The sequence below is a fragment of the Cryptomeria japonica genome, chromosome 10 (genome assembly GCF_030272615.1).
Source record: "Cryptomeria japonica chromosome 10, Sugi_1.0, whole genome shotgun sequence".
Classification (NCBI taxonomy): domain Eukaryota; kingdom Viridiplantae; phylum Streptophyta; class Pinopsida; order Cupressales; family Cupressaceae; genus Cryptomeria; species Cryptomeria japonica.
In genome coordinates this window covers 560,456,236-560,482,860 of record NC_081414.1, presented here as the reverse complement: position 1 = coordinate 560,482,860, position 26,625 = coordinate 560,456,236, and the positions used below count along the sequence as shown (strand labels likewise).

General features: G+C 37.8%; 1 protein-coding gene across 1 annotated transcript in view; it reads right to left on the bottom strand.

Moving 5' to 3' along the window:
• Window positions 1-25,305, bottom strand: part of LOC131060736 (aspartyl protease APCB1) — a 48,839-nt gene extending 23,534 nt beyond the window's left edge. Inside the window, exon 1 of the mRNA XM_057994095.2 lies at window positions 24,543-25,305. Coding sequence (XP_057850078.1) covers window positions 24,543-25,048 — 506 coding nt within the window. The 5' untranslated portion in view covers window positions 25,049-25,305. The remainder of the gene's footprint in view (window positions 1-24,542) is intronic.
• Window positions 25,306-26,625: the final 1,320 nt, after the last annotated feature.

The window sequence follows — 26,625 nt, the reverse complement described above, 5'->3', positions numbered from 1 at the left end:
TTCATTTATTTTGAAGACAGAATTTCTAAACCTGGCAACCTGAAATGATAAATCGATTTCTTTGAATCCTGCAAATTTCAACACAAATGTGAACCCCTTCTGGATTCGCCCTTGTACCAAGAACAAGGGTTTTCGTTTCCGCTCAAACTTTCAACACCCTGTTGATCCCTGTGTGGAACTGCTCTGTTGAAGATAGAGGATTTTCGTCCTTAGCTCCAATAAACCATTGGAGTTTTTGTCCTGCTAGCAAGAGTTTTGGCCACAGGCACAAACCTCTGAATCTCTGTAGAGGAACAAGTAAGCTTTTGAATTCTTCTATATATAACAAATGAGACCTCAACCTTCTTTTATAAACATCCTGAGAACTTTCCGAAAAGTGCAATATAAAATCACTTTATATCTAATTAAGCCTTATACCCCCGAAAAGTGCAATATAATCTCACTTTATAATTTAATTAAGCCTCATATCCCCGAAAAGTGATTTATTTAAATATTTAATTACTTTGGGCACTTGAGTCACAAGGTTAAGCGTCCAAAATTTAAACTTTCCATTCTCAGTTCTACGAGTTATTATACTAAGGTGCCCATTAAATTATTTTAATTAAAATGGCAAACTTAGTAAAATTAATTAAATATAGCTCAATATTACACGCAAGTTGTGGAAACAGTCGAAAAGCATCGTAATCGAAAACTAACTACACGAGTGATACCGAAAATGAATGATGATAATCAGACCCAACCGACAGAGTACACTCTAAGGAGCTTGAAGCACACACCAGAAGCCAAAAATAACCTCAGAAAGTGCCCTCTAAGTCCTCTAGGCGATCTGAGCTCGCTGGTAACATCAAATAACTACACTGTAAAGGCTGATACACACCTAGAAGGTCAGAGCCAATTGCAAAGCAAGAGAACCCAAAAATGGGGACATTACATCTATTCCAACTTTCCACCAACTATATAATTTATTTCTAACTCCCTTTTATAGTTAGTTTAAATGTCACATATATTATTTCTAGCTTAATTTATATCTTTCCACTTACTTTTTTTTTTAAATCTATAAACCCACTTGTATATGGTATAACAATACTTAAATCACTAATCTATCAACCGACTTGTCTATGGTATAACAATACTTAAATCACTAACTTATAAATGCTTCATCACTCAAGGTGGAGGCTTCTTCAATTGTGTGCTTTGAGCAATGTTCCCCAAGTACACGTCCCCAAGATTTATACCCCATTCCCAAAACAGGGATGTTCGCATGGCAACAAGATAGGGACAAAAGGTCACCCTGCCATCCCCTGCATGACACCCCAATCAGGACAAATCCCCAAAATGGCCTTGCATATACAGGGATGTCCTTGGGGATGTTTCTCTCTAGGGGGGCATCCAAGCATCTCTTGCCATCCTTGGGGTGGTTGGGGAACATACAAATGTCCTTTGACTGCCCCGAATACGGGAGGTCCCCACACATTAAGAAAACAGACTTCTAAATTGGAAAAACAATTAGAAGTTAAAAGAAAAACATAAATTCTTAACCCTGAACCTAATAGATGATCTCACCAAGGCCCCCCAAACTTACAAACTTATAAAAATCCTAGCCTGTAATCTATTACAACTGCCAAAAGAGGAAGAGAGCAAGAAATCATCACCTGCAGATTATAAAAAAAGTCACTTAACTGCAACATAAGTCACCTGGTGGTGGTGGATGATGATGACCAGCTAATCTGGAAACTTACTGCAGATGGTAAATTTTCTGTTGCCTCTCTCTATAATCAGCAGTTCTCTAATCAGGAGAGCCCTTGCTGGGCTAAGGCTTGGGTGAGAGGCCTTATTCCCAAAATTAATATTTTTTTCTGGACTGTCCTTCAAAATAAAATTTTGACTATTGATAACCTCAAAACTAGAGGATTCTGTATGCCTAGTATTTGTCATCTTTGTATGCAGAATGAGGAAACCATTAATCACTTGTTTATCCATTGTCCCTTCTCTGCTGATATCTGGGCTAGATGTCTGGATAACTTCAATATCAGTTGGGTCTTTCCGGAATCAGTCCAAGATGTTTTTAATTCCTGGCATCACCCTTTGAGGAATAAGTCTGTTATTTTGTTATGGAGATTGGCGTTACCTCATATTTGTTGGGGAATATGGAAAGAGAGAAATGAAAGAGTCTTCAGAGATAAGGCTTCAAAAGCTCAAATTATTTTTGAGAAAATCAAAAGATATATGGTGGAGAATATCTACATCACTGGTGGAACAGCCAACCCCAAAGATCAAGATGAACATATCATTTTCAAGAATTGGAGATTAAAGGGAAGTGACATCTTTCAGGCCAACCCTAGAGAAGATGTGAAATGGGAAAGCCCTCCTCATGGATGGCTGAAAATTAACTTCGATGGCGCTTCCAAGGGCAACCCTGGCAATGTGGGGTGTGGTGTGGTTTGAAGGGATGAATGGGGAATATGCAAAACCATCAAATGTATTCCTATTGGTAGTCAAACTAATCATGTTGTTGAGGCCATTGTTCCTTATCATGGGTTGGTTCTTGCTAAGGAAGCCAATTGTACCAGATTTTGGTTTGAAGGTGATTCTTTGAACATTATAAACTGTTTGAATAATGTTTTCCCGCCCTCTTGGTCTATACACAATGCCATCAAAGCCGCGAAGGAAATTAGTGAAACCTTTGATATGTGTGTTTTTACACATGTTTATAGGGAAGCCAACACGTGTGCTGATTGGGCTGCCAACCTGGCTTTGTCGTTCTGATAAAATCATTACCCTTTATGGTGAGAGTAATCTTGCGTGTGAGGCGAAATCTATGTTTGAACTGGACCGTATCCAGATGAAGCAACGTGGCATCGCCAATCATAATTCTTAATGCCTTTTCCTCTTTTTTTGATGATTGATCACCACGGCGGTGTTGATTATTTATTTAATAGTCATTTCAAATTTACTAGGCACGGATTCTGGGTTGGTTTTCAGAACAAGAACAGATACCAAAGAGGAAATAATTGAGCCGAGATTAGGAAAACCAGTGAATTCGAGGGAAATATGGGAGGTAATAAAAAGAGGTTTGAACCTACTTCTTGCTCGGACTGGAAGAAAAACAATGATGTCTGGGAGATTCTTCAAGAGGGAGGCTTAAGTGTTTTCATGGAGAGGCTCTGCGGCAAAGACCCTACAGTTACCAAGCATTTCATAAAAAATTGGAAGAATGGCAAGGTTCTGGTTGGTACCCAGATGATGATGGTGGATGAAGACATCATTGCTGAAGCTACGGGGATGGTTAAAGATGGTATCAAGTTTTATAGAGATCGAAATGTTTCTGATAAGGCGGCGGATAGATTTCCTATCCGGATGGAGAAAAAAAGAAATTGGTGAAGGTGGATAACTCCTACCACTCCCCTAAGTGTATTTGTAGGCCATGGAGGTTTGTGCTGTTTGCTACCATCAGCTACATTACTCTGGATGGAAGATTCACAAGGGCTTATGGGCACCATTTTGTGTTGCTCAATCAATTCCGCCATGGTGAAAAGGTAAGTCTGCCTTATTATTTAGCTTGTTCTATGGATCATACCATTAAAGAAATGCAGAAAGACCCTCAAGGTGACCATGCTCTCCATCAGGGTCTTATGGTTTTAGTTTACAAGTTATTGAAAGGGAAATCCATTGAGAAACCCATTAGAGGTAAAAATACCAGGGATGATGACACGGAAAGTGAGTATAGTGGTTTCAACCTCGACTCAGAAACTGAAGGTGAGTCTAAGGACCTCAGCAAAAAGGGGAAGACTAAGGGGAAAAGAAAGAGGACTGTTGTCGAATCTGACCTCTCGGACTCTGAAGATGAGTCTTTTGATGAGAAATTCATTAAAAGCAAGAAAGGAAAGGGAGTGGGAAAACAAACCCAAAGGAACAAGAATACCCGTAAGAGTACTAACAAGGTTAAAAGGCAGATACTGATTTCTTCTGATGAGGATGCCGAGGCGGATAAAAATGACAATATGAAGGGTAAGGAGGAGGATGAGATTCCAGATGAGGATTGTGGTGAGGATATGAGTACTCAAGGTGTGCAAAATGAGGGCCAAGAGAATAAAATGGGAAATCCAAGCGACTGTCATGGGGATAATGATGGCATCAAGGGATTTTGTGAAACTATCAGCAAAATGGCGAAAGATATTAGCAATCTAAAGACTGACCTTAATGTTATTAAAAATGCTACGATAGGCGAAAAGCCTCTTTCTGAAAATGTTAAAGAATTAGTGGTTGCAATTAACAATGTTGAAGCTATTGAGGCCATGGTCGGTAAAATTCTTGAAACAGAAAAGAAGGTGAAGGAGCTGGAAGGGAATAAAGAGGCGAATGGGCTGGAAACTGCCATGAACAACCTAGCCAATAGAGTCGACAAGATGGAATTAACTGTGAAGAGGATTGCTGAGCAAAATTTCCAGATTCTTAAGGCCTCTGTGGATAATATGAATATCCTAATTAACAGATTTGATCACATTAAAGATAAGGAGGGCAACAAGGACCAAATGGAGAAAAAGGGTCATGAGAAGAGAACTAGGGCCAACACCAGGAAACGGGGTGACATCAAGGGACGAGAGCTGGATGAATTGAAGAACTCTGCAGACAACATGAAGCAGATGGTGGTTCATGCAGAAGATATTATAAAAAATATTTAGCTGTCTCTGTCTCTGTCTTTGTACTTGTGTTGTCCTTTTGCTATCCTTTGGCTGTCTTAGTGCAGCTTTCTGTGTTTTGTGTTCCCTTTTTGTTTTGGTTGGGAACTGTTTCTTGTTTGGGCGATCAGGCACGGTTTATTCCTCTTTAATGCTTTATCTTTCTCTTGGTATGTATTAAGGTTTCGGGTTCCTTTCAAAAACCTATTTTTACTTAATCAAAACATAAAAAATAAATATTAAATTGAGAAGGGTAAAAAAAAAAGCTACATTCCATAGGGACACATCCCCACCCTGTTGTCCAATGTCACAGTCTCCACTGCTATCCCAAGGACAACAAGGGTTGTCCCTAGTTATCCCAGCCACTTAACTATAGCCAAAAAAAAAGTTATGTTCCATAGAGACGCATTCCTACTCCTCTATCCCATGTTGTTGTCTCCAATGCCTTCCCAAGCACAGCAGAGGATGTCCATAGCTATCCCCTGTCCTCTAGGGAAATTGGGATACATCCCTGTTTTTTTCAAAACAATCAATTATTTTCAAATAAAAAAATGAGAGAGAGAAAAGTGTAAAATTCTTCATTTTTTTCATTGTGTTGTAAACTTGGAGCATGGTGATGTTATGTTCATCAAGAGAACAATTTGGATTGTTGAGTGGTATTGTTCAATTGTTTGAATTTATAGTATAAAAGATTGGGCATATCATATGTTCAATGCTTCTATTTTTTTTGCTAAAGCTAGGGGCCATTGTAGTTATTAAGTATACATTCTTTTGTCTCCATCACTATTTACAATATATATCAGAGTTGCCGGAAACTCCTTTGTCCCTCCCCGGGAACGTGTTTCCCTGTATCCGTTCCCGTTTCTGAAACAGATACGTATCCGATACAGCCCAGATACACGTTGAATATTGTACCCACGCATGCCCAAAAATCCTAGATTTCCAACCATGCTAAATACTAATGTGATTTGATTTTTTTTTTAAATTGACATAAATCTTCCTAAATTTAATTTTAAAAAACTTCTTTAATGCATTTTTTTTAAAAAAAGGTATCAACAAAACCTACACCAAATGAAATGTTTTTCTATTTCAGTGAACCCATTTTTTGGGTTATCTTCCAATGCAACTCTTCTATTTTTGCATATTGTAAAATGTTAAATCAACTTATCATTATTTATGTAGAAATTATGTGTCTATATTGCTTTTGAAGTAATGAAAATCTCCTCAAATAACTTAGAAAATTGTGTTGAATATATGTGTATGTGTTTTTTATGAATGACGTGTCCAGCCGTATCCATATTGGGGGTCTTAAAAAACAGCCGTATCCATATCTGTATCCAATACCGTATCCGTATCCAATACCGTATCCGTATCGGATACCATATACGTGTCCATGCAACTTTGATATATATACTAGGTATTTTGCAGCCAAATATTTTAGATCTTTATTAAATGTGATATTTGAGAAAGGTTGAAGCTTAAACATAGCTTTCATTTGCTAAACTCGAATTAGGTATCATCATGTTAGACTTGAAATTGGATGCTGCGATTCAACAAATGTTTCATCATTTCTTGGTTACCATCAAGATACACCATAAAGAAACTATATCTTCTTGCATGCAAACCATTATGGCCTTAATCATTAATGAAAGTGATGCTATCTTCGAGCCCATTTTATCTATGTTGTTGGTTGTTTTGAAGCAAAAACGGGATAATTCTTCAACTGCATATGAGTTGGTCAGCAATGTGTTCAAACAATGTGAGAAGCTGAAACATTATTTGGTTAATGAGGAGCAGGTGGAAATAAAGGAGTCCATCACAAAGCATTTGGATAGAGAGATTGCCTCATCTCATGAGGAATGTATTATTGAGCCCCAAGATGACTCATTAGGCATGTATGCAGCTACTGTCGATTAGATTGTGCATGAAGGAAAAGACAAAATGGCAACTTTCAGTACAAGTTCGGATTTATCCACTGAGGTTTCTGAGACTATTGACAGACTTCATGATTACAGTGGAGCAGATGTAAGTGATGAGTTCACTAATCTATTTTCAGATGAAGAACGTGTTGAAGGTGGGAACATTGAAGTTTATAAACCAGCTGATAGTGACAATCTCTTATCACACTTTAGTGATGACAGCTCAGTGGAGTGTTTGGTTGACTTCCAAACTAAACCCATGGAGGAGAGTGTTCATGATGACATTAGTATTGATGACTTGTTGAGACATTTGTTTAGAGATTCAATCACACATGAGGTTCATATTTTCTCTGAACAAAGCAATCAGCCCTTAAGTCCTTTTTGATCTGGGTGTGTTGGCACCAGTATGAAAAAGAACCTTCTTGGGATGAATTTCCTTTTGATTATAGTGTTGTTCCAACTTCATCTCAATAGTTATGTATGGAGGATGGCATTGAGGAAGCTGATTTTGAGAGGTTTAATCTTGAAAACATATCAGACTTATTATTGCATGGAGCTGATCTTGAGCAAAGGTCTACTGATTTGGTTGATTTGGATCCACAACTTACTGTTGAAAATGGTAAAGGAGAGGCACATGAGACTTGGGACAGCCATGGAGTAACTACTAGAAGGTATGAAGAGAGTTCAGATTTTGGTATTCATCATAGCAGCAGTTCACTATCCTTGCATGATCATGATTGAAAGAATCAATTCTTGGTGTTCGTTAAAAGTGAAGTGCAAGTTTTATCTGAACTGGATGGCACACATAGGCTTGTGGGAGACTTGATTGAAAATTTATCAAGAAGTCAAGTGAGCAGATTATCTCCCTTGTTGATTTGCAAAAGATTAAGAGTACTATGGAGGAAGTAAAATCAGCCTACTTGCATGTGATCCATGATAGAGATATGGCAACCAAGATTGCAGATGAAGCATTATCTATGTCTAGGGGGGGCAAAGGGGGAGGTTAGCGAGCTCACCATTGAGCTTAATTTCATGTAACTTGCTTTGGAAAGTGTCCAAAAGGCACTTCTTGAAGCAGAAGAACAGCTCTATGAGGCCAAACAATTCAAGGAACAGAAGAATAAAGAAAGAGCAAGGGAAATTAAACAGGTAATTGAAGAACTTAATAGAATTCAAGAGGAGTTTGAACTAGCACATTGTCCCAAGAAATCAGAAAATGTAAGTTTGGAGCATAAGGATTATGATAGCAATTGGTTGGTCGCTAATCCATTGTTTGAAATGGGTGCTGATATGACATTTGATTATCCACTCTTCGAGTTGGATGAGGGAGCTCTTTCCAATTTCAGCAATGTGGTTGGAGTTGATCACAGGATTTGGGACCCAAGTGCAGTCTTCAACTGTGAGATGTTGACTAGGGATTGGAGTTGTGGACAAAACTCTAGAGCTGGTACTGCTGTCCACTTTCCAATCGGCCTACACAGGACTTTCAGTTCTTGACACGCAGATGAGTTTGTATGCCATCCCAATCCAATAATGGAGAATTTTGTGGTTGAAATTGGTTCGTAGAGGTAATTTGATTATAGAAGAAGTCTTTTCAGCCATTTCCATGCTCACATCTCCTATGTTTTCAGGGTAATTGAAATTCATATTGATAGCCGCTGCCCTTGCATTTTCGTGCTATTTATGCCGACTTCAATCTACGAGCAGATAGATTTTGAGTGCTTGCAGGATTTATGGCAGCCGGTTGAGGGAGTTGTTCTGGACATAGTTCAGTTATTTTTTTCTTCCAACTTGGTGAGTGATGGATATCACAGCCAATTTATGGTGTTGGTATGCATATCTTTAGATGATGCTTTGTTGATTGCAGAGGGTTGGGTGTGTTGGTGTGTTTGGAATAACCCCTTTGACACTTGGAGATTTAGTGTCAATGATGTGTTATTAGTTTATAACCGTAGAGGCAGTCCCAGGATACCTAGTTTCAGGATTGTTAGTGTTGTCATCTTCTTTATCAGCCACTTGTCAAGGATTGATTTGATTCATTTTTGGGACATCATGTGGAGATATGTTGAGGATTACGTTTTGGGGTTGGGAAGGTTATCTTTCCTGTTGCCCAGGAAGTATAAGGCAGTGAGATAGCAAATGCAGATCTTACTATGATGTTTCAGCAGAAGATGTTTCATGGTATAGGTTTCAGTCCTTACAGGTATTCAATTTAGGTTTTGATGATGGTTACAATTTGGGGTTACGGGAAAGGAGAGTGAAGGTTTGACTCGATGGATTTATGGATATAATCAAAGCGGTGTAACATCAGCATGGTGGGATCTTTCTGACATAGACATAGAACCCTGGGATCACATGTTGTAGTCTGGATCAATCTAGTGACTTTGATGTTGTGCAGGCATAGCTTGAGGACAAGCAATCGTTGGGAAGGGAGGACTATAATGTCCCCATTTTAGGGTTCTCTTGCATTGCAGTGGGCTCTAACCCTCTCGGTGGAGGTTTGCTCTAACCCTCTTCGTGGGGGTTTGTCTTCTCTAAGGGGTTATTAGATGTTGCTAGTGAGCTCAAATAGTCCTGAGGACACTTATGCCAATTTTTGGGGTGATTTCCAACTTCTGGTGTGTTATCTCAAAAAATCTTGGAGAGGGCGTCTATTTATAAAAAGTTGCCTGATTGGCTTGATTTCTCATTATTCTTTATCAAGATCACTCCAATGCAATCAGATTTCAATTCTGAAGCTTTCTTATGGTTTCTGCAAAATGGGTGCATTAATGGCTTTATTTTAATCATTTTACTAGGGATGCTTAAATTTTATTAAAATATTTTAAAAGCACCTTTGTGTTATAGCTCGTTAGAACTGGGATGAATTTTTTTAAATCATGGATGCATAAAACAAGGACCTTGCATGTTAAATTATCATTAATAAAAAGGTCTTTCCGGAGCTAAAATGGAGTTTTAATCAAAAAAGTGAATTTTAAATTGTCTTTTCTGGAAGTTTGGCGAGAAAAAATATACAAGGCATTTGAAAGGCTCTTTTGGCATTATGCAGATTGCGTTATTTCTCTCTAGTGAAACCCTTGGGTTTTGAAGATTGAACACAGTTCGCCTCAGCCTTTTGGAGGTCGAAAACCCTCTTGAAGAAGATTGGCTACGGTTGTGAGAGATCCTCCCTAGTCAATGTTGTGTAGCTCATTTAGAGTTGCAGCTTGAGCAATACAAAGATTTGTGGGCAATGATTTGATACTAAAAGAGAAAAAATTTCTAAGTTTGCTTGTGCAAAATAAATTTAAGGTTTTGAGGATTTGGATTTTTGGTGAGAAGATTATATTTCCAGTTCAATTCATTTTGCTGAAGAGATTTCTCGATGAAAGGGATGATTTTATCATACATATATACTACTGTCTTAAGCTGCCAGCACCCATTCATTGGATTAATATTCCAAAAAGGCTGACACGCAATTTCAATTTACCTTTAAAGAGTCGACATTGTTTAAGATATTGTTTCAGCTCTTTTTAAAAAGCCAGGGGTGCTCACATTTGTCTTTTTCTGTGATGTGGATAAGAATGTTGATACTGAAAGAAGATTAGATGATGCCCCTCTCATCATATTCCCACCGTCAGATTTTGCATTAATATGTGAAAGGTTTATTTTAAGAACAGCAGCACTTCTCTTTATGGGCCATGAGGAATTAGTAGAGGTATCGTGAGGTGAAGAATGCTTATTTGTTGGGGGTGATGTGGAGGTGGGTGAAAAGGAAGTGATTTGTTGGAGAAATTACAGCTGTTGTTTGGAAGAATTTGTATGATTTAAAATTGTCTAGGTGGCACAATAAAGTTATATGCCTAGTCTTTAATCCCACCTAAGTATCGTCTCGCAAAAGAGGCTTGAGCATCAGCCATAAGGGAGTCAACTCCGTGCTACACACAGCTGACAGAGATACGACGTGGAGCCCCTTTCATCAAATCACAGCTCAGCAAAGGTAGTCCACCAAGGGAGGTCATGGAAAATAAGGAGGATATACTTGCACCAAGGCTGAGGACTTTGACCATTGCCTCAACCAAGAATTAATTACTGGATGATGTATCTTGCAAGTGGTGAATGAGTGAATTTGTAGAGTTTGAAAGGCATGTGAAAATCATAATTCTGAGCATAACCTTCCAGAATAGCAGGGCGCTGGTTATTAAGCTACAGCAGCAAAGAAAGGGACAGTTCAAACCATTGTGAGGTTAATCAAGTGTTAGTGTAAGGAAAGAGCAAGTCATGGGAATTTTCTGAGCATTTCCTGTGGTTGGGTGCAGACCTGAGCGATTTCCCATTGCTATTCCATTGCCAGCGATCAAGTCTACGCTAAGTTATTAGCTCTGCAGAGTCACATGGCAGATACAAGCAGAAATCTTTCTGCCATCAGTTCCATAATGGTCAATTGAAGAGGTCAGAAATATCAAATTGTAACCTGTTTTTTCTGAGTATGAAGTTGCTGTAATGTTCATTTGACTAAAGTAAATCAATTATGTTATTTGGGCAAAGCAGTCTTAAATCTGAATTTAATTGTCATTGACTGTATTGCATCCTTTCTAATTCTGAGCAACAAATGCTGATATCATTATATCAACTTCTAAACTAGCAACACATGGTGACAAACTGAAACGCTCATCCTTGCAAGCAAACCATACATTTATGGAGGTAGGCAAACTGTTTGACATTATGTCTGAGGACTGAACTCGAGAAGAGGAGAAAAAAATTGGTTAGCAAACAGGATATGTGAAATTGTTTTTGGGCAAGAAAACCCCTTCTGGAGTAGTTGCAGCATCAAAAATAGCCACTAATGGCACATCGAGTCATGTAGGGAGGTAGGTGGGAGTGAGCATAGCAAAAACACTGGAATTTTAGAGTTTAGGGGTCGGAGATACCTCGTGACTCTTACCACTTGTTAAAGATCGAAGTTTGAGGATACCATAAGAAAAAGGTACTCAGATAAGGAAAAGTTAAAAACTCCAACAAAAATGAGGGAAAGAGAGAAGTTTGGCGAAAAGGGACGACAAGATGGCAAACTCCAAAATCGCAACAAGATAAAAAAAATGAAGGCAAGGAAAGATATGGGAATAGAGGACATGACAATAGGTGGGAGTGAACACAGCAAAAAGGCGAAAATATCGGAGTTTTGAGGTCACAGATACCTCATGACTCTGAAAACTTGTTAAGGATTGAGTTAAGGGGTACCACAAGAAAGTTACTTGGGCAAAGAAAAGTTTGAAACTTTAACGAAACAAGGGAAAGAGCAAGGTTTGGCAAAAAGGGATGATATGATGGACCACATCGAAATCTTGAAAAAAGAGGGGAATGTTCCCGATTCGTGGCTGGGTCGGCCAGCACCAATACCATTAATTAACTAAATAATAAAGTAAATTTATGAAAAACTAGAATTATTAAATAAATTTTATTTCACCTAGCCGAACTGTTTTAGCCGCTCTTGGGTAGGTTTGGTTTTGGAGCCGACTTATGTGGAATTGATATATATAGGTGATTGCTGGGTTGTTTAGGCATCTAAGGTTTCTTATGCCTCTTGCATTAAACAAATGCATTGGATGCTCAGATGCAAACCTGAGTGTCTGGAACTGGTAGCACGTAGCCCCTGCCAGCAATACCATTAAAGTTTTCCATTGTTTCATGCCAATGCTGTTATCCATTATTACATTAAAAAATCTGACTATACCTGATCTACGCACTACACACGTTCAGAGAACACGGAGATATTAAGCAAAGCGGACTCGGCTACAGCTCCTGAGGAGAATCTGTGTTATGTTCCAGACTGGGTGCGAATTGGTGATTAATTATGTTTGTAATAACAGATCTGGTTGGGCTGGATGTGAGTGGAATTGAATCACCCAAAACTGAAGTCAAGGAGATCTCAGCTACTGCCTGCACCTCTAGACGCAAGCACATTTTTGAACATCATGCCCGGAAAGTGGGGCTCAATATTACTTCTTTTTGACATTGACTGAGTCAGTCTTACAAATGTGAGAATTCTGCATGTTTGCTGGTGATTGGTATGTCAGGCTGTATAACTTCAGAATTGCCTCTGTAGTAAGAAGTTTCTGAACATTGGTCAGATATATGTATATATCTTCTAAAATATTACACAAGTTTTTGTAGTTTGGTACATCTGCAATAATATTGTGGATATGTTGAATTAATCCATTGCATGAATCTGAGTTGTAAGGTTGTCTCTGTTTAAAGAATACTATCTCAATTTCATATTTTTAATCAGGATTTGCAAAATAACAAATTAATATCTTTCAAATGAAGGCGGGGAAACTTATGGGAAAAGGGTACATGACAAACTTCTATCACCTCATATCATTTTCCTGAACCTAGGTGTAATATCAAAGTACATCTCCAACATTAAAAGCTACTCTGATTGTCATAGAGCTAAGTTACCGGTTTGGGTTTGGGCTCAGGTTCGAACATGCGAACCCGGTCCGTGGGTTTGGCAAAAATTTTTTGCCCTTTGGGTTCGTGGATGGGTTAGGTATTGTCAGCTGACATCATATACAAAAGCACCAAACACCATAAACCCATCAATAGCTGAGTTTAGGTCCCCAGCCAAGTAATCCTAGCACCCATGTGCTTAGTGCTAAAACCATCATAAAAAAATTCTCAAACCAAAAGAATCATGTATAGTTTATTAACAAGTGCAAGGAATTTCCATTAAAATCATAAAACTTACAATGCTTTCCCAGTCCATAGATGGTCACCTTTTACAATCAACCTCGAAGCCAACTAAAAATATCCTTAAGGAAAACCAACGAGTATGACTCAAATTCACCTCCTAAAGGTAGGAAAAAACATATACATGCCAATCAACCCTGTACCAACTAGGATCTAGCAATGTAATAAATTAATACACAAGCCCTACATGCAACAACAATTCTTTGGAACGAATGAAATCAAACTTATCTCAAGTCCCCATTCCAAGATTATTGCATTATAATCTTCAATAAAACAACCCATAGAAACAAGCACACACCCATGTGAAGATTTCATAACTTCACCTGTGTCATGTGCCAATGCCCTCGAAAGAGAAAAGGAAAGGTATCATGAAGAAGAAACTTCCAGATGAATGAATGAAATTTCACCCTTAAATCCCTTCACGAGCAATAAATTCCATTTAGAACTTAATAACAGGCAAACTGATATTTCACAATTATTACTAGAAGCATTGATAGGAGGGGAAGCAATCTTTTCGTTCAATGCAATCAAGTGAAACTGGGTGGGAGCCAAAATTAACCAAAGGCTAACAGAACACCAATATGAAAGAAAAGGCAACATCACATATTATTTAAAGATTTTGCCAAGCCAGCTTGGTGGTAGAAAACATTTTCATTCAACATATGGATATGTAGTTCAATAGATAAGAAAAACTTTATTTTGAGGTCCTTAAGACTAAGAGTAAATAGTCAAGGTTGGAATTCAACAACTAAAAACATATTCAAAGGATATCAAAAGTCACTTTAGAACAGGACCACACTCTAAAATTAAACAAAAAGATAAGGAAGAAACAAACAATAATGGAATATCTAAATAATTACTTCCCTCCCAAGGGTTGAGCTTAATTGGTTGAAACATTGAGTTCTCATTGTGGAAACCCAAGTTCAAATCCGAAAGGGGCATCTAATATGGAATTTTAAGTTGTGAAACTTGATCTTCCATAGTTGGCTTCTAGTGTGGAGGTGGTTTCTAAATAAGTGGATTTCTAAGTTGTGACTCTTGGTCTTCCATAGGTGGTCTCTAGTGTGGTTGCTCAAAAGGAGCTAGCATTAGTCTCATTGTTGTGCTCACAAGAGCTTGTATTGATCTCATGTTGATGCTTGTATGAGCAAAATATTTGTAACCAATTATCAATATAAAAAAAATATTGCTTCTACCACTACACAATCAAAATGAAGATTAGTGGACCTTGCTACCACTATTGATTTACGCTCAAACAGGTTTGGGGGATTTTTTGGCCCCAATGAGGTTTGCTCAAAGAGACAAGTGTAAGGCCCCCAAAACTAACCACAAGCAATAGAAGAGGGGGAAAACAAACAATGTGGAGAACCAAAGACACAAATAAGTCTCAATTGTCTCCCTTGCAACCATGCCAAGAATCACATATAACAAACCCCAAGGGTAAAGAGTAAATTGTAAGGAAGAATTGCGATGCACCTCATTGATTCTAGCAACACCCAAAGCTTCATTGACTCAAAGTTGGTGAAACCTATAGGCTTAAAGACTCAAACTTGATGACATTTGTGGGCATGTAGCTTGCTCTTCAACACTAAGACTATAATTGAATGTACCAAGCAGTCGATGGGCTGAAATTGTAGTTGGATAGCCATGAATTGAACTCTGATTTTATTGTGAAGCCAGAAAAAGTGAATGTAGTTATGCTGGCAAAGTGTTGAAATCTTTGAGAAATTTCAAGTAGATCTTGATAAGTTGTATATGAAATTTGAGGAATGACAACATCTGATAAGAGTTAGAGGTCTGCAAGAAAATCTGAATAAACTAATTGCAACTCGTACAATAGGTATATAACTTGAAAAAGGCTTATCTTGTTATACTTTTCGATTTTTAATTTTTTAGTTGTACAAAGGGCCTACATGAAATGAAAGTTTTTAATTATGTTCACAAGACCGAGCAATCTATGGGACCTAAGAATTGATGCATAGCAAGAAAAAAAAAAGTCCCCAACAACCTACAACGCTTATTTTTTTTCTGCTAATGGATCTTTTGCTATGAATTTTGATCAAGTAATCTACTATTTTGCTATCCACTCCTCTTCAAACAAAGTTGTTAAAGATTGTACTTTTAGAGTATTAGCATAGTTGACTTGCATATTCTCATGTGTCATATGCTCCAAGATATAATTCCATTCCATATCCACTAATCCTAATGTGCAAAGGCAACAATGTAATGTCCCTTTCTGAAATTTTTTATGAAATAATGGATTTGAAGCACGAGCAACCATATTCACCAAAGAACATACAAACAAACTATATCCCACAGCAAAAAAATTATTAAACTCATCACACACACACACACACACACACACACACAAGAACATACAAACAAACTATATCCCACAGCAAAAAAATTATTAAACTCATCACACACACACACACACACACACACACATAACTTACACATTTGAATCATAGCACTCATATTGATATCAGCACATTAAATGGGATTGTTTACAATCATTATAACAGGAACACACCACAATAACAACAATGCTCATACTAACTCACTAAACTTTCCTACAATGCCTTGAAGCTTTGATGCACTCCCTAAGTGTGAATACCCTAATAGAAGCAAAGGGTTATAGGCCTATGATTCCAGAATCAATGGGGATTCATCCACTATTCAGTCTCTTATGGAGTTTCATCCATAGAAGATTGAACACAAAGTGCCCAGAAATATATAACATAACCTCCTAATTAAGCAAAGTTTCCTAGTTCAATATGCTATCCATTCAAGGATTAATTAGATGGCCAAGACCCAAGCGGGTGCCAAGGCCAAAATTTGAATGTCACACACTACCATAGGTTGACCTCACGACCTTCCAATTTTCCTGCCATTCCACATGCTAGAATTCTGCCTGACATTCCACATGCTACCATTGCTCCTTTTGTCTTTTTGTTTGTCGGTCGCACCCCAAATCCCCAACTTGTGTTTCTTAGGCACGTGTCGAGCCTCACCCCCAACCCCCAACAAGCCTTTTAAAATTTGCAATTGTAGATTCGGGCTCTCTCTTCTCCCGACTTGGCACAAGTTAGGTTGAAGCCCCAACCCCCAATCCCGATGTGTCATTGAGTTGACTCCCTCCTCGTGCTCTAGCATGGGTCAAGCGATATCCCCAAACCTTAATCCCCAACAACCATCTACCATGAGTCAAGCCTCGACCCTAATCTTTGATCTCTAACATTTTCTTGGTGTTATCCCATTGGCATCCAGACGTCTAATCGCCGATGTCTTCCTAGTATAAGTCAAGCAGCAGCCCCAAACCCCAATCTCCAAAAAGGGGCATGAAAAGTCCTCCCTCCCCAAGATTTCCTCAAACAATGCAAATTGGGATGCTTAAGTATCTCATGCTAATGAGTTGAATCATGATACTATTCATAGAGCCTAGATCTTGTACCTGTTAGATGATGCATCTTCTGCCAAAGATGCCCTATGCAAACCTGAATGTTTAAATGCCACCATGCCAATATGAATCCTACTGTAATGCTCATGTAATCTAGATCGTGTACCTTCTTATCAAGCAGTGAAGGCAACCAACTACCCATATCTGGTGAATGAGCATATCCACTAACTCACATAAGACCAAGAGCTGCTCTATGCATTTGCCACCATGTTTTTGCTACATCGATCTGATCTCTAGATAAGTACAATAATAATTCCCTTGAGTTCCAATGGATCCTATCATTGTACTATAGGCTGGGACCCTTATGAATGTGGACCACTCAGCGTCCATATCAAATGGAATGAAGTTGCAACAACCAAAATTTATTCCAAAACTCATACAAAACAACAGCGCAATAGTTGAAACAATTGTTTCTTGCAACTGCTATGACTGAAAAATTTTACAGACAACACAGTTCATGAAAGTTTTCCAAAAATCTGCAATCCAACAGCTGGATGTGATTGACAATAACAGTCTAAAATCAAAAACCTTGAAAATTAGCAGTATTAAAATGGTACAATAGTTGCGATACTGAAATCTCTTGCAAGAATCAACAACATGGAAACTAGAAACAACCAATACAATGCCTCAAAATATCCCAACAGCAACATCATGGTGAAAACCACTTAATCCTATGACTGAATACACCTGTATGGGCTCCTTGCCTTTAAACTTTATCTTTATTATGTATCTTTCAAGGGGATATGACCAATGTTTGTCAATTATGATATTCACCTTTCCAAACTAGTGTAACAAGATTTATCTGGGACTCCAAAGACTCTTCCCATATTGCACCAAGCTTTACCACTTGAAAGATGGTCTATATCAGATTGTATATAGGCTGGAAGATGGCTGTCACAGTCATATTTGGCTTGGAATCTCCCTTCAAACAATGGACTATTGGCACTTAATATTCCCAAGGAATAAGACTTTTAACACAAGCATGAGGCAAAAGGATCTTCCCTTAAACATCTCTGTAATAGTACATTTCTCCACTCAGAATCAAAAATGTAACAGTTAGAAACCACCCTGTACTAGCTGCAAACACCTCAACAATGATAGTGGTCTGGAGGTTCCACTGTGTGACTGAAAATTCTTCTTTGGCTGCTAGGAAAGTGTGCAAATTTACTGGAGATGCTGTGAGTAGCACATCCAAAATCTAAAACCATACTTCGAATGGCCCTTGGCTCATATCTTTTGCAACCAATACTCATCCCAACTATGTCAAATTGATGTTCCTCAATCGAGGAATTCCATTCAACATTTATCCTCTTTGGTGGGCAATTTAGAAGTCCAATATTGAGCATGATCAAAACAGGCCAAATACTACTAAAGTCAAACACCTTACCATTGGAAGAAATAGTGACTGTCACCAACAATCTTTCATCCATGGGTCCATGCAACTTTTGAGATCTTCTTCAGTGCCTGAAAGTTCTACCCCCTCTCCCTTGGGTTTTAACTCCATAGTGGACTCTATCATTGGATGTATCCTTGGCATGCCCCATATTATGTTGAACTATCCTATGACATACAAGTCATTGTACTCCATGAATCCATCTACTACGCTGCCATGATGTTGTGCCCACTTGTTCTTCTTATGTGATGAAAGACCTAAAACATCTCGCTTGAGCTGGAAACAAATCATCACAGTTTACTTGGCACCTTATCCACATCAGTGCTAGGATGGTTGGACCGATTGCCCCCATAACAGAGCCTTCCCACTAGCATTACCATGCAAGGGAATCTTCTCAAAATGTATCACTCCAGTATTGCCTACAACTTGAAACGTCAAAACCAACACTATTAAAATAATGTAACACCTGTAAGTATGACAAAACTGTGCAAAAATTGGCTGATTATTGTAAGGATGGTAAATAGCCATACATAGACTAAGAACTCTCCATTAGAAGCTACCAACTATAAATTGCTCTTCATCATAACTAGGAATCCTTGCAAAATCACATGTGAAAGCCAATGGAGTAAATGAAGCACCTGCTAACAATGATGGCAGTAATATTAGGACTGGAAACTAGATCCATCGCTTTCCTAGGAATGCTTTTGCTGGGGTGTAAGGATACCATCTTATCATAGCCCCAATGCCTTGTGCTTTTTTGGAGATCAAGCATCCCATGTTGCTCATGTTGTGCTACCCTCTCATACGACAGAATTTCTCCTTGGAACCTTCCAATGAAAACACCATGCATCCTCAACTCGTGATGATATTCTCTGCTCAACAATAGCCTTGAAAAATCAAGTGTCACACAATTCCAATCCAAGGCAAACCAAGTACAGCTCCTGATAGATGATTTACCTTTGAATAAAATTGTAGTTGTTTCCAAATTGAAATTCCACACAAAAGTCTTTGCATATCACATGTTCACCCAAAATGGTAACCAATCACTCTACTTTTGTGATGCTTGGAATTTGGGGTGTCTCGTTCTTCATGAATCCTCCAATTTACTTGTAGTTTGAAATACAGAACACCATACCAAGCTTAGTCACAAAATCATGCACATCAAAATGACACATGTTTTTCTTACTTCCGTCTAGCATCAAACTCCCAGAGTGACTATCTCCATTTGGCCTTTAGGTGTAGTGAAGTGACAACTTGGTGAATGCCTCCATTGCCTTTCATGTCCATGTAGGCCTCTCTTGGATCTATCATGTGTGAACTAGTGGTCCCCTTTTCATGACTACCAAACTAACCCATCAACAAGCTCATCAAAATTGGAGCAAAAGAGTTTGAATGTTTCCTAATCAACCTCTATGTAGCAAATGTGTATCATCATGGAGTTTCCTTCCCTCATATCAGCAATTGCCAAAAGGGCAAAGGAGTTGGAAATTGTACAATCCATTTTGAGCAAATATCATTTTGCAGATCTCCATCAAGCCTTTGATCAACCTATAAGATCTCATTAGGAGGATGCATCAACATGCTAGTCCCATAATATAAGTCTCCATACATCTCACACTTGCTCATGATCCTGCTTAACCCCTGTGTTGTTGGTGTGTAAGGGATGGAAAGTCTAAAATCAACAGTAGAGTAGCTCCATCAAACACATGGTCTCCTAGATCTCACGCCATTGCACGTGAATGTCCTTGATCCTGCTAAAAATAATCCCCACACCCCAAGCTAAAGGGGTATAACTTCCATTTCTCCAATGTAGGGTTTTCATGATCAACTTGCGATTCCTCTTCATCGAGGTCAATCAAATTCAAAGCATAACTGATATCTTGCAAATCATCATCACATGGTCCAATCATTCTCATACAATACAATTCATCATTACATGGCGCAATTATTTCTATACCTATAAATTGGGTGGATGTTTTTTTGACATCAATTGCAATTAATGACACATCTTCAACACACAATGCCGACTCTTCATTAGAGACGATGCTAGTTGAAATTGAACCTCGCTATCTTCTATTATTGAAGTGTCCTCTTGTTTGACATCCTGTGACTCTGTTTTTTCTTCTTGCTCTATTATCACAACTTCTTTCTTGACCTCTTCTTGTGTTTTTGGCTTTGGTGTATTATTCACTATTTCAAGTTCCACAATCTTGGGCTCTCCCTCTTTCAAGAATGATCCTTTTGGCTCTTGCTCCTTGAACTATTCTAAATCTTCCTTCTTTTTTCTCCCTCTTCTCATGTAGTTTCATGTCATCATCTCATAATACTCAACAAAAGACATGTCTTGACCAATGGAAAAATCGAAGCCCATATATTTAGCATGATATCTCACCAATGTTGTATTATTCTCCTCTCGTTTTAAAATTTTGGCTTTGAATCTAAATGTCATTAAACCCATAGCTTCTTTTTCTCTTCTCCCAATTTCCCTATCACTTATTTGCATGACCTCCCATAACCACACACTCACAAGCTAGCAGGAAAGGTGCTTTGGTACCACTATAATGTCCCTTTCAAAAAAATTTAATGAAATAATAGATTTGAAGCACAAGCAACAATATTCACCAGATAACATACACACAAACTACATCCCACAGCAGAAAATTAATTAACCTCGTAACACACAGAACTTGTACAATTGAAACATAGCACTTATATTGATATCTTCACAATAATTGCGATTGTTTATGATCATTATAACTGCAACACACCACAATAACAACAATGCTCATACTGACTCACTGAACTTTCCTACAATGCCTTGAAGCTCTAATGCACTCCCTAAGTGAGAATGTCCTCACAAAACCAAAGGGTTTTCATCCTATGATTCCAACAATCAATGGGGTTTCGTCCACTAATCACAATCTCCTATGGGGTTTTGTCCACAAAAGATTGAACGCAAAGTGCCAAGAAATACATAACATAGCCTAATGGTTACAATTGCAAAATTTCCTAGTTTTAATATGCAATCCATTCAAGGATTAAATTAGTCGGCCAAGACCCAAGATGGCTCCAAGGGAAAAATTTGAATGTCACACGCCACCACAAGTTCACCTCATGGTCTTGCAATCTTCCCACCATTCCACACGCTCCTATTCTTCCTTTTGTCTTGTTGGGCATGATTGCGTCCCCGATCCTTGACTTGTGGTTCCTAGGCACATGTCAAGCCTCACCCTCGACCCCCGACAAGCCCTTAAGATTCTCAATCAAAGATGCAAGCTCTCTTCCCTCTTGACTTGGCATGGGTTAGGTTGCTAAGTCGACTCCCTCACACTCTAGTGCATAGGTCGGGCAGTATCCCCAAACTCCAATCCCCCAACAGCCATTTGGCATGCATCAAGCCTCGACATTGATCTTAAATCTCTAACATTTTCCTAGCAAGACCCCAATAGCAATCCCGACCTCTAATCGTTGATTTCTTCCTAGCATGAGTCAAGCAATAGCCCCAATCCCTAATCTCTAAAAAGGACCATGACAAACAAACCCTATCAACCCACTCCTCTTTGAGTATTTTCCACCTCCCTATTTTGCACCTAAAATGGTGTGAGCTAGTTCTTAGCTAGGTTATTAGCATTTTAGCTTTCCATTTTATCTCTACTCATATATGGTGCTTTTGCTCATGGTCACATGTGGGATTGAATTGCTTGACATAATATGCTCTTTTTCACCCAAGTTGTTTTGTCCACGTGACTACTTTGACTTTCTCTCTCACAAACCTTTTGATTTCCACATATGCATTTGGGCACTCTTGCATGTTAATTCCCCATTTGCACATCCACTTCAAATTTTGCTTCATCCACTTGTTCTTTATTTTATTTAACTTTTCCTCCATTGATATTGTGAGCCAGCAGTGTCCTTCCATGTTCTCTATTCTTTTCAAATATCCAAGCAGCCAAGTCACCACCGCCACTTCAACTGGAAAGGCTCCAGCCTTGGCTAAGACAATCTCATATGAGACCTTGGCTTTTATTTTGAAATTGTTTGTAATTAAATGTCTTTGTAACCTTTCTATTTGCCTCCATTTCAATGTTGATGCATTGCTACCCCAAACTTCACACCCATATAGACCACCAAAATAATGTCTTTTTTGTTTTTCAATCTCATAGCTTTTCTAATTTACATATGTTTTGAAGTATGTATACAGCTTTCCATTCCCCTTGTATCTTTTTTGTTCTATAAGTCTCCCAACTAAGGCTGTTGCAAAAATCAAGACCTAAATGGTTGTCTTCGTTTACCACTTGCAAAGGGCTTCCTTCAAACTAAAAATTTGTTTGCTTCTTTTTTCTTCTCAAGGTAAAAATCATGACCTTGATTTTGTCGATGTTCACTTGCATTCCCACCTCCTATCATAATAGTTCTAGAGCTCTTCTCAAGGTAAAAATCATGACCTTGATTTTGTCGATGCTCACTTGTATTCCCACCTCCTATCATAATAGTTCTAGGGCTCTCTGGTGTTCTTGCAAACAAAGTGTCATTTTTGCCCTTAAGATGAGGTCATCCACATAGAACATTAACTTCACCACAAATGTGGCTACATGAACATCCCCACCATCTGACGTGTCTATCCACTCCTCAAACTTATCTACATATAGACAACACAAAGTGAGGAAAAATGGGCACCCTTGTTTGACTCTGAAGTCACTCCCAAAACACTCTGATAAACCATCCTTTGTTCTAATTTTGGCTTGAACCTGATCATGTAGCATATGGACTACTACCCTATATTTTTCTAGTATTTCCAATTCTTCCATTCTGCCCTAGTGCTTACTTCTAGGCACCATGTAAAATGCCTTTTTCAAATCAGCAAAACAGCGAACAACCTCTTCCCCCTTGTTTTTACCAAATGTCTCAAAGTGATGTAGTGGTCAATTGTAGAGTGCCTTAGCTTGAAAGTTGTTCACCCTTTCGCCCTCTTACCTTCCTTTTCTGCCCAAAGGCTAATTTTACACTCCATCATACTTGCAAATAGTTTTCCAAATAGTAGATTAAGCATTATAGCACAATAGTTTGTAGGGTTGTTGGCATCCCTAATTTGAGGAGACGAATGACAACATTGGTGGTCAAATTTGTTGGGAAACTATCTCGAATGACCCCATTAAATATTCTTTTGATGTTCAATGCAAGAGCTTCCAAGCCCCATTTCAAGAATTCAACCTATAACCCATCTATGTTCCAAGCTTTGTCCACCACGAACTTTTTGATTCCTTCTTTTCTATCAATTGTGGAGAAGAGTTTAGCCCTAGTAAATCTTTATTTGGGTTTTTTCATATAGCATTTTTGCATAATTGAGCCACTGGACGTCTATGATACTGTTCTCAGCACTTGTTTAGTCTGCTGCAATTCTGTCCAAAAACCTTCGGATTATGCTTCCTTAAAGAAAATAACTCCTTCCTCCTTATTTTCATTATTCTTCTTTTTCAGTTCCCTCTATTTTTTTCCTACAATCTTTTACTCGCTTTTTTCCTTAGATTTTGAACATTATTTTTGCTGCCTTGCAATCTTCATCATACCACAGATTTGCTGGAAAGATGTCTGATACCTATTCTGGCCCTAGTTCGTTTGCATGTAATGAGAGATTTGTGGATTATTACCATCAGTTATCACTGCCAGTATCTTTTATTTCCTGTTGCTGTTAGTCAAGCAAAATCTAATAATGTGAAAATGCAAAATCTAATAAAAGGAAATGAAATGCTGCAGCTGATTAACGAGTACGCAATAAGGCTTTTAAAGTTTACGATCTCTAGCACAGACTACCACCAGTTAGGAGGCAAAAGCACATCATCGGGTTGATCAATTGACCAATGCGTCGGTACTTCAAAAGAATGATTTTCAATCTACATCACAGCTTTCCAAACCCATCATTCCCCCTCTGGATTCTCAGAAATGCTACAATGGAAACTCCTGAAATACAACACACAGCACCGTAATTGCTTGGGACAGAGCAGTTCAAGAAGGGGGGAATGTTACAATTTAGAGATAGTCAACTTCAATATTAGTTTTATTCATGTTGTATGCCTCCATTGCGAACTCTATGTGACCATTGTAATCGTTGCTAATATCCACACATTATATTTATTTTTATATCCCAATAAACAATATAGATTAAAATCCCCTTCCAACACTCATCCAAGATCCCATACAAACTATATTCCTAAATTTTCAAACCAGTACAATTAAACATTTTCAGTTTTCTAATTGAAATATAAACAAATTCACAAACTATCACCTTATGAACAAGCTTCGACAGTCCTCAAAAAAACAAAAATGAACGAGCATAGACAGCATGGAAGGGATCTACGACATACCCATCTGGAAAGACATCGCCCTTGATAGGAAAAACAGTAGAAGAATTCACAGAATCGACAGATGAAACTTTAACACCCTTATTCCTGACCACATCCCTCTCCACAAACATACCCAACTTAAATTGAGGATTATCTCCCACGGGACCATGATAGTCAACTCCATACTTAGGATACAGCTCATACACCCCGGTCTTCTTATCATCCTCTTCTTTGTTGGATTCATCAAAATTAGAAGACCACTGCCAAATTGCCAGGGCTAATGCCCCAGCCAACAGAATAGCAGGCACCTTCCTGAGATTAAGGCCCCTCCTGCTTAACAAATACCTTCTGGAATTTGAACTGGGTATCTGCTGCTGATGAGGAATTTGCTGCTGACGCCGCAATACAGAACCCCATCTGACAATAAAAGCTGACCAAATTGTTTTTCCTTCAGATGGATTGTCTGGAGGGGGCAAGGAAATTATGACCACCCCTTTCAATTCAGGCTGCTGCAATGACGAAGCCATATGGGCAAATGTTTATACACAGAATATGTATAAACCCCACTTTAGCTGACCCCCATCAGAGGATGAATATACGCAGGACTTCAGTAGTACCCAAACTTCTTATGTAAGACTTCTGACTATTTCCCGCCTGGATGAGAGAGTAGCAAATTTCTACGAAATGTAGCCTTGTGGGACCCACTATGTCACACTCTGCTTCCCGAATTCACACAGGTGTTTTAAGCATGACGGGCGTGTAGCCATATTTGAACGTTTTAACTGTAAAAATACAATCACAAATTTCTTAACTCTATCAATTGAATTATGAAATCCAACTCCTGACATGGAAATTGAACCAAAAATGGTATGTTTGCAGGCATATTATTAAGACATTTTTGTTATTATTAGTTCTTAACAGATATATCGGGATTAATAGAAATATTATTAATTGTAATAAGGTATGGAGTGTGATGGTGTGAATATATTGAAAAAAAAATATAGCTTAAATTTCACAGCTATTTATATGCCATAATATTGATATTTAATAAATAAATTGAAATAAAAACATATAATTAAAATCCTTTTTTTAGGAAAAAAAATATATATATTTTTTAATATAAATTTAAAAATAAAAACAAAAAAAACATTTAAGTTGTCATCATCAAATGATAGTAATTGCTATATCTATCTTTAGAAAAATCTATATAAAATTAAAAAATATCAATTATTTTTATCAAAAAAAATATATTTTTATATTTCATATGAATGCCATTTTTAATATTTATTTTTAAAAAAATTAAAAATTTAATTATATTTTATTTAACACGAGAGATTTATGTAAAAAAGAGTCATTTTTATTTACTTAGGAATTATTTTATAGTTAGTATATTATTTAAAGTTCGTTTTATTTAATTTTATTCACTTGATAGCTATTTTATGATTTTAATTTTTAATTTTTATTATTTTTGTATGTGGGCTCTATAATTTTTTTAAAATAGTTTTTGTTAACACACTCACATCTTACCTAGTCATGTAAAACCCCACAAATAACCCTAAAAGATAAGAGCAAAATATACAAAAAATGCATGGAAATACTTTTTTGAAGTAATAAAGTGTTATCATGCATTGCATATACAAGTAAAGTGCTCAAGCTCAAGATAAGGTCAACTATATTTTAACCAACTATGTGCATGTGGAAGTCTAAACTCTTGAAACTCCATCTGAGATAGCTCAAGTCGCCTCTAAGGGTTCCCTGGCATCGCCACCTTAGCAACGCATCCAAGACTGGATCAACAACACATGACTCAATAGGAGATGACTAAATCAACCTCCAACACTAAACCATGCACATTTATGTTCATTTTAAAAACACCAATTGAAATATTCCTATGACAACATCATGATACATCAAGAATAGAGAAACATAAGAGATCATACATCATACCTAATTCCAACACCGGTGCATGTAAAGCAATACCAATACATATCCAATGATAATTATTACATCCATCTCCATTTGGAGTGTTTCAATACATACAAGACCAATGATACAACACATGTCTCCATATACAAATGATTACATCATACGAGAAAGAGAAGAG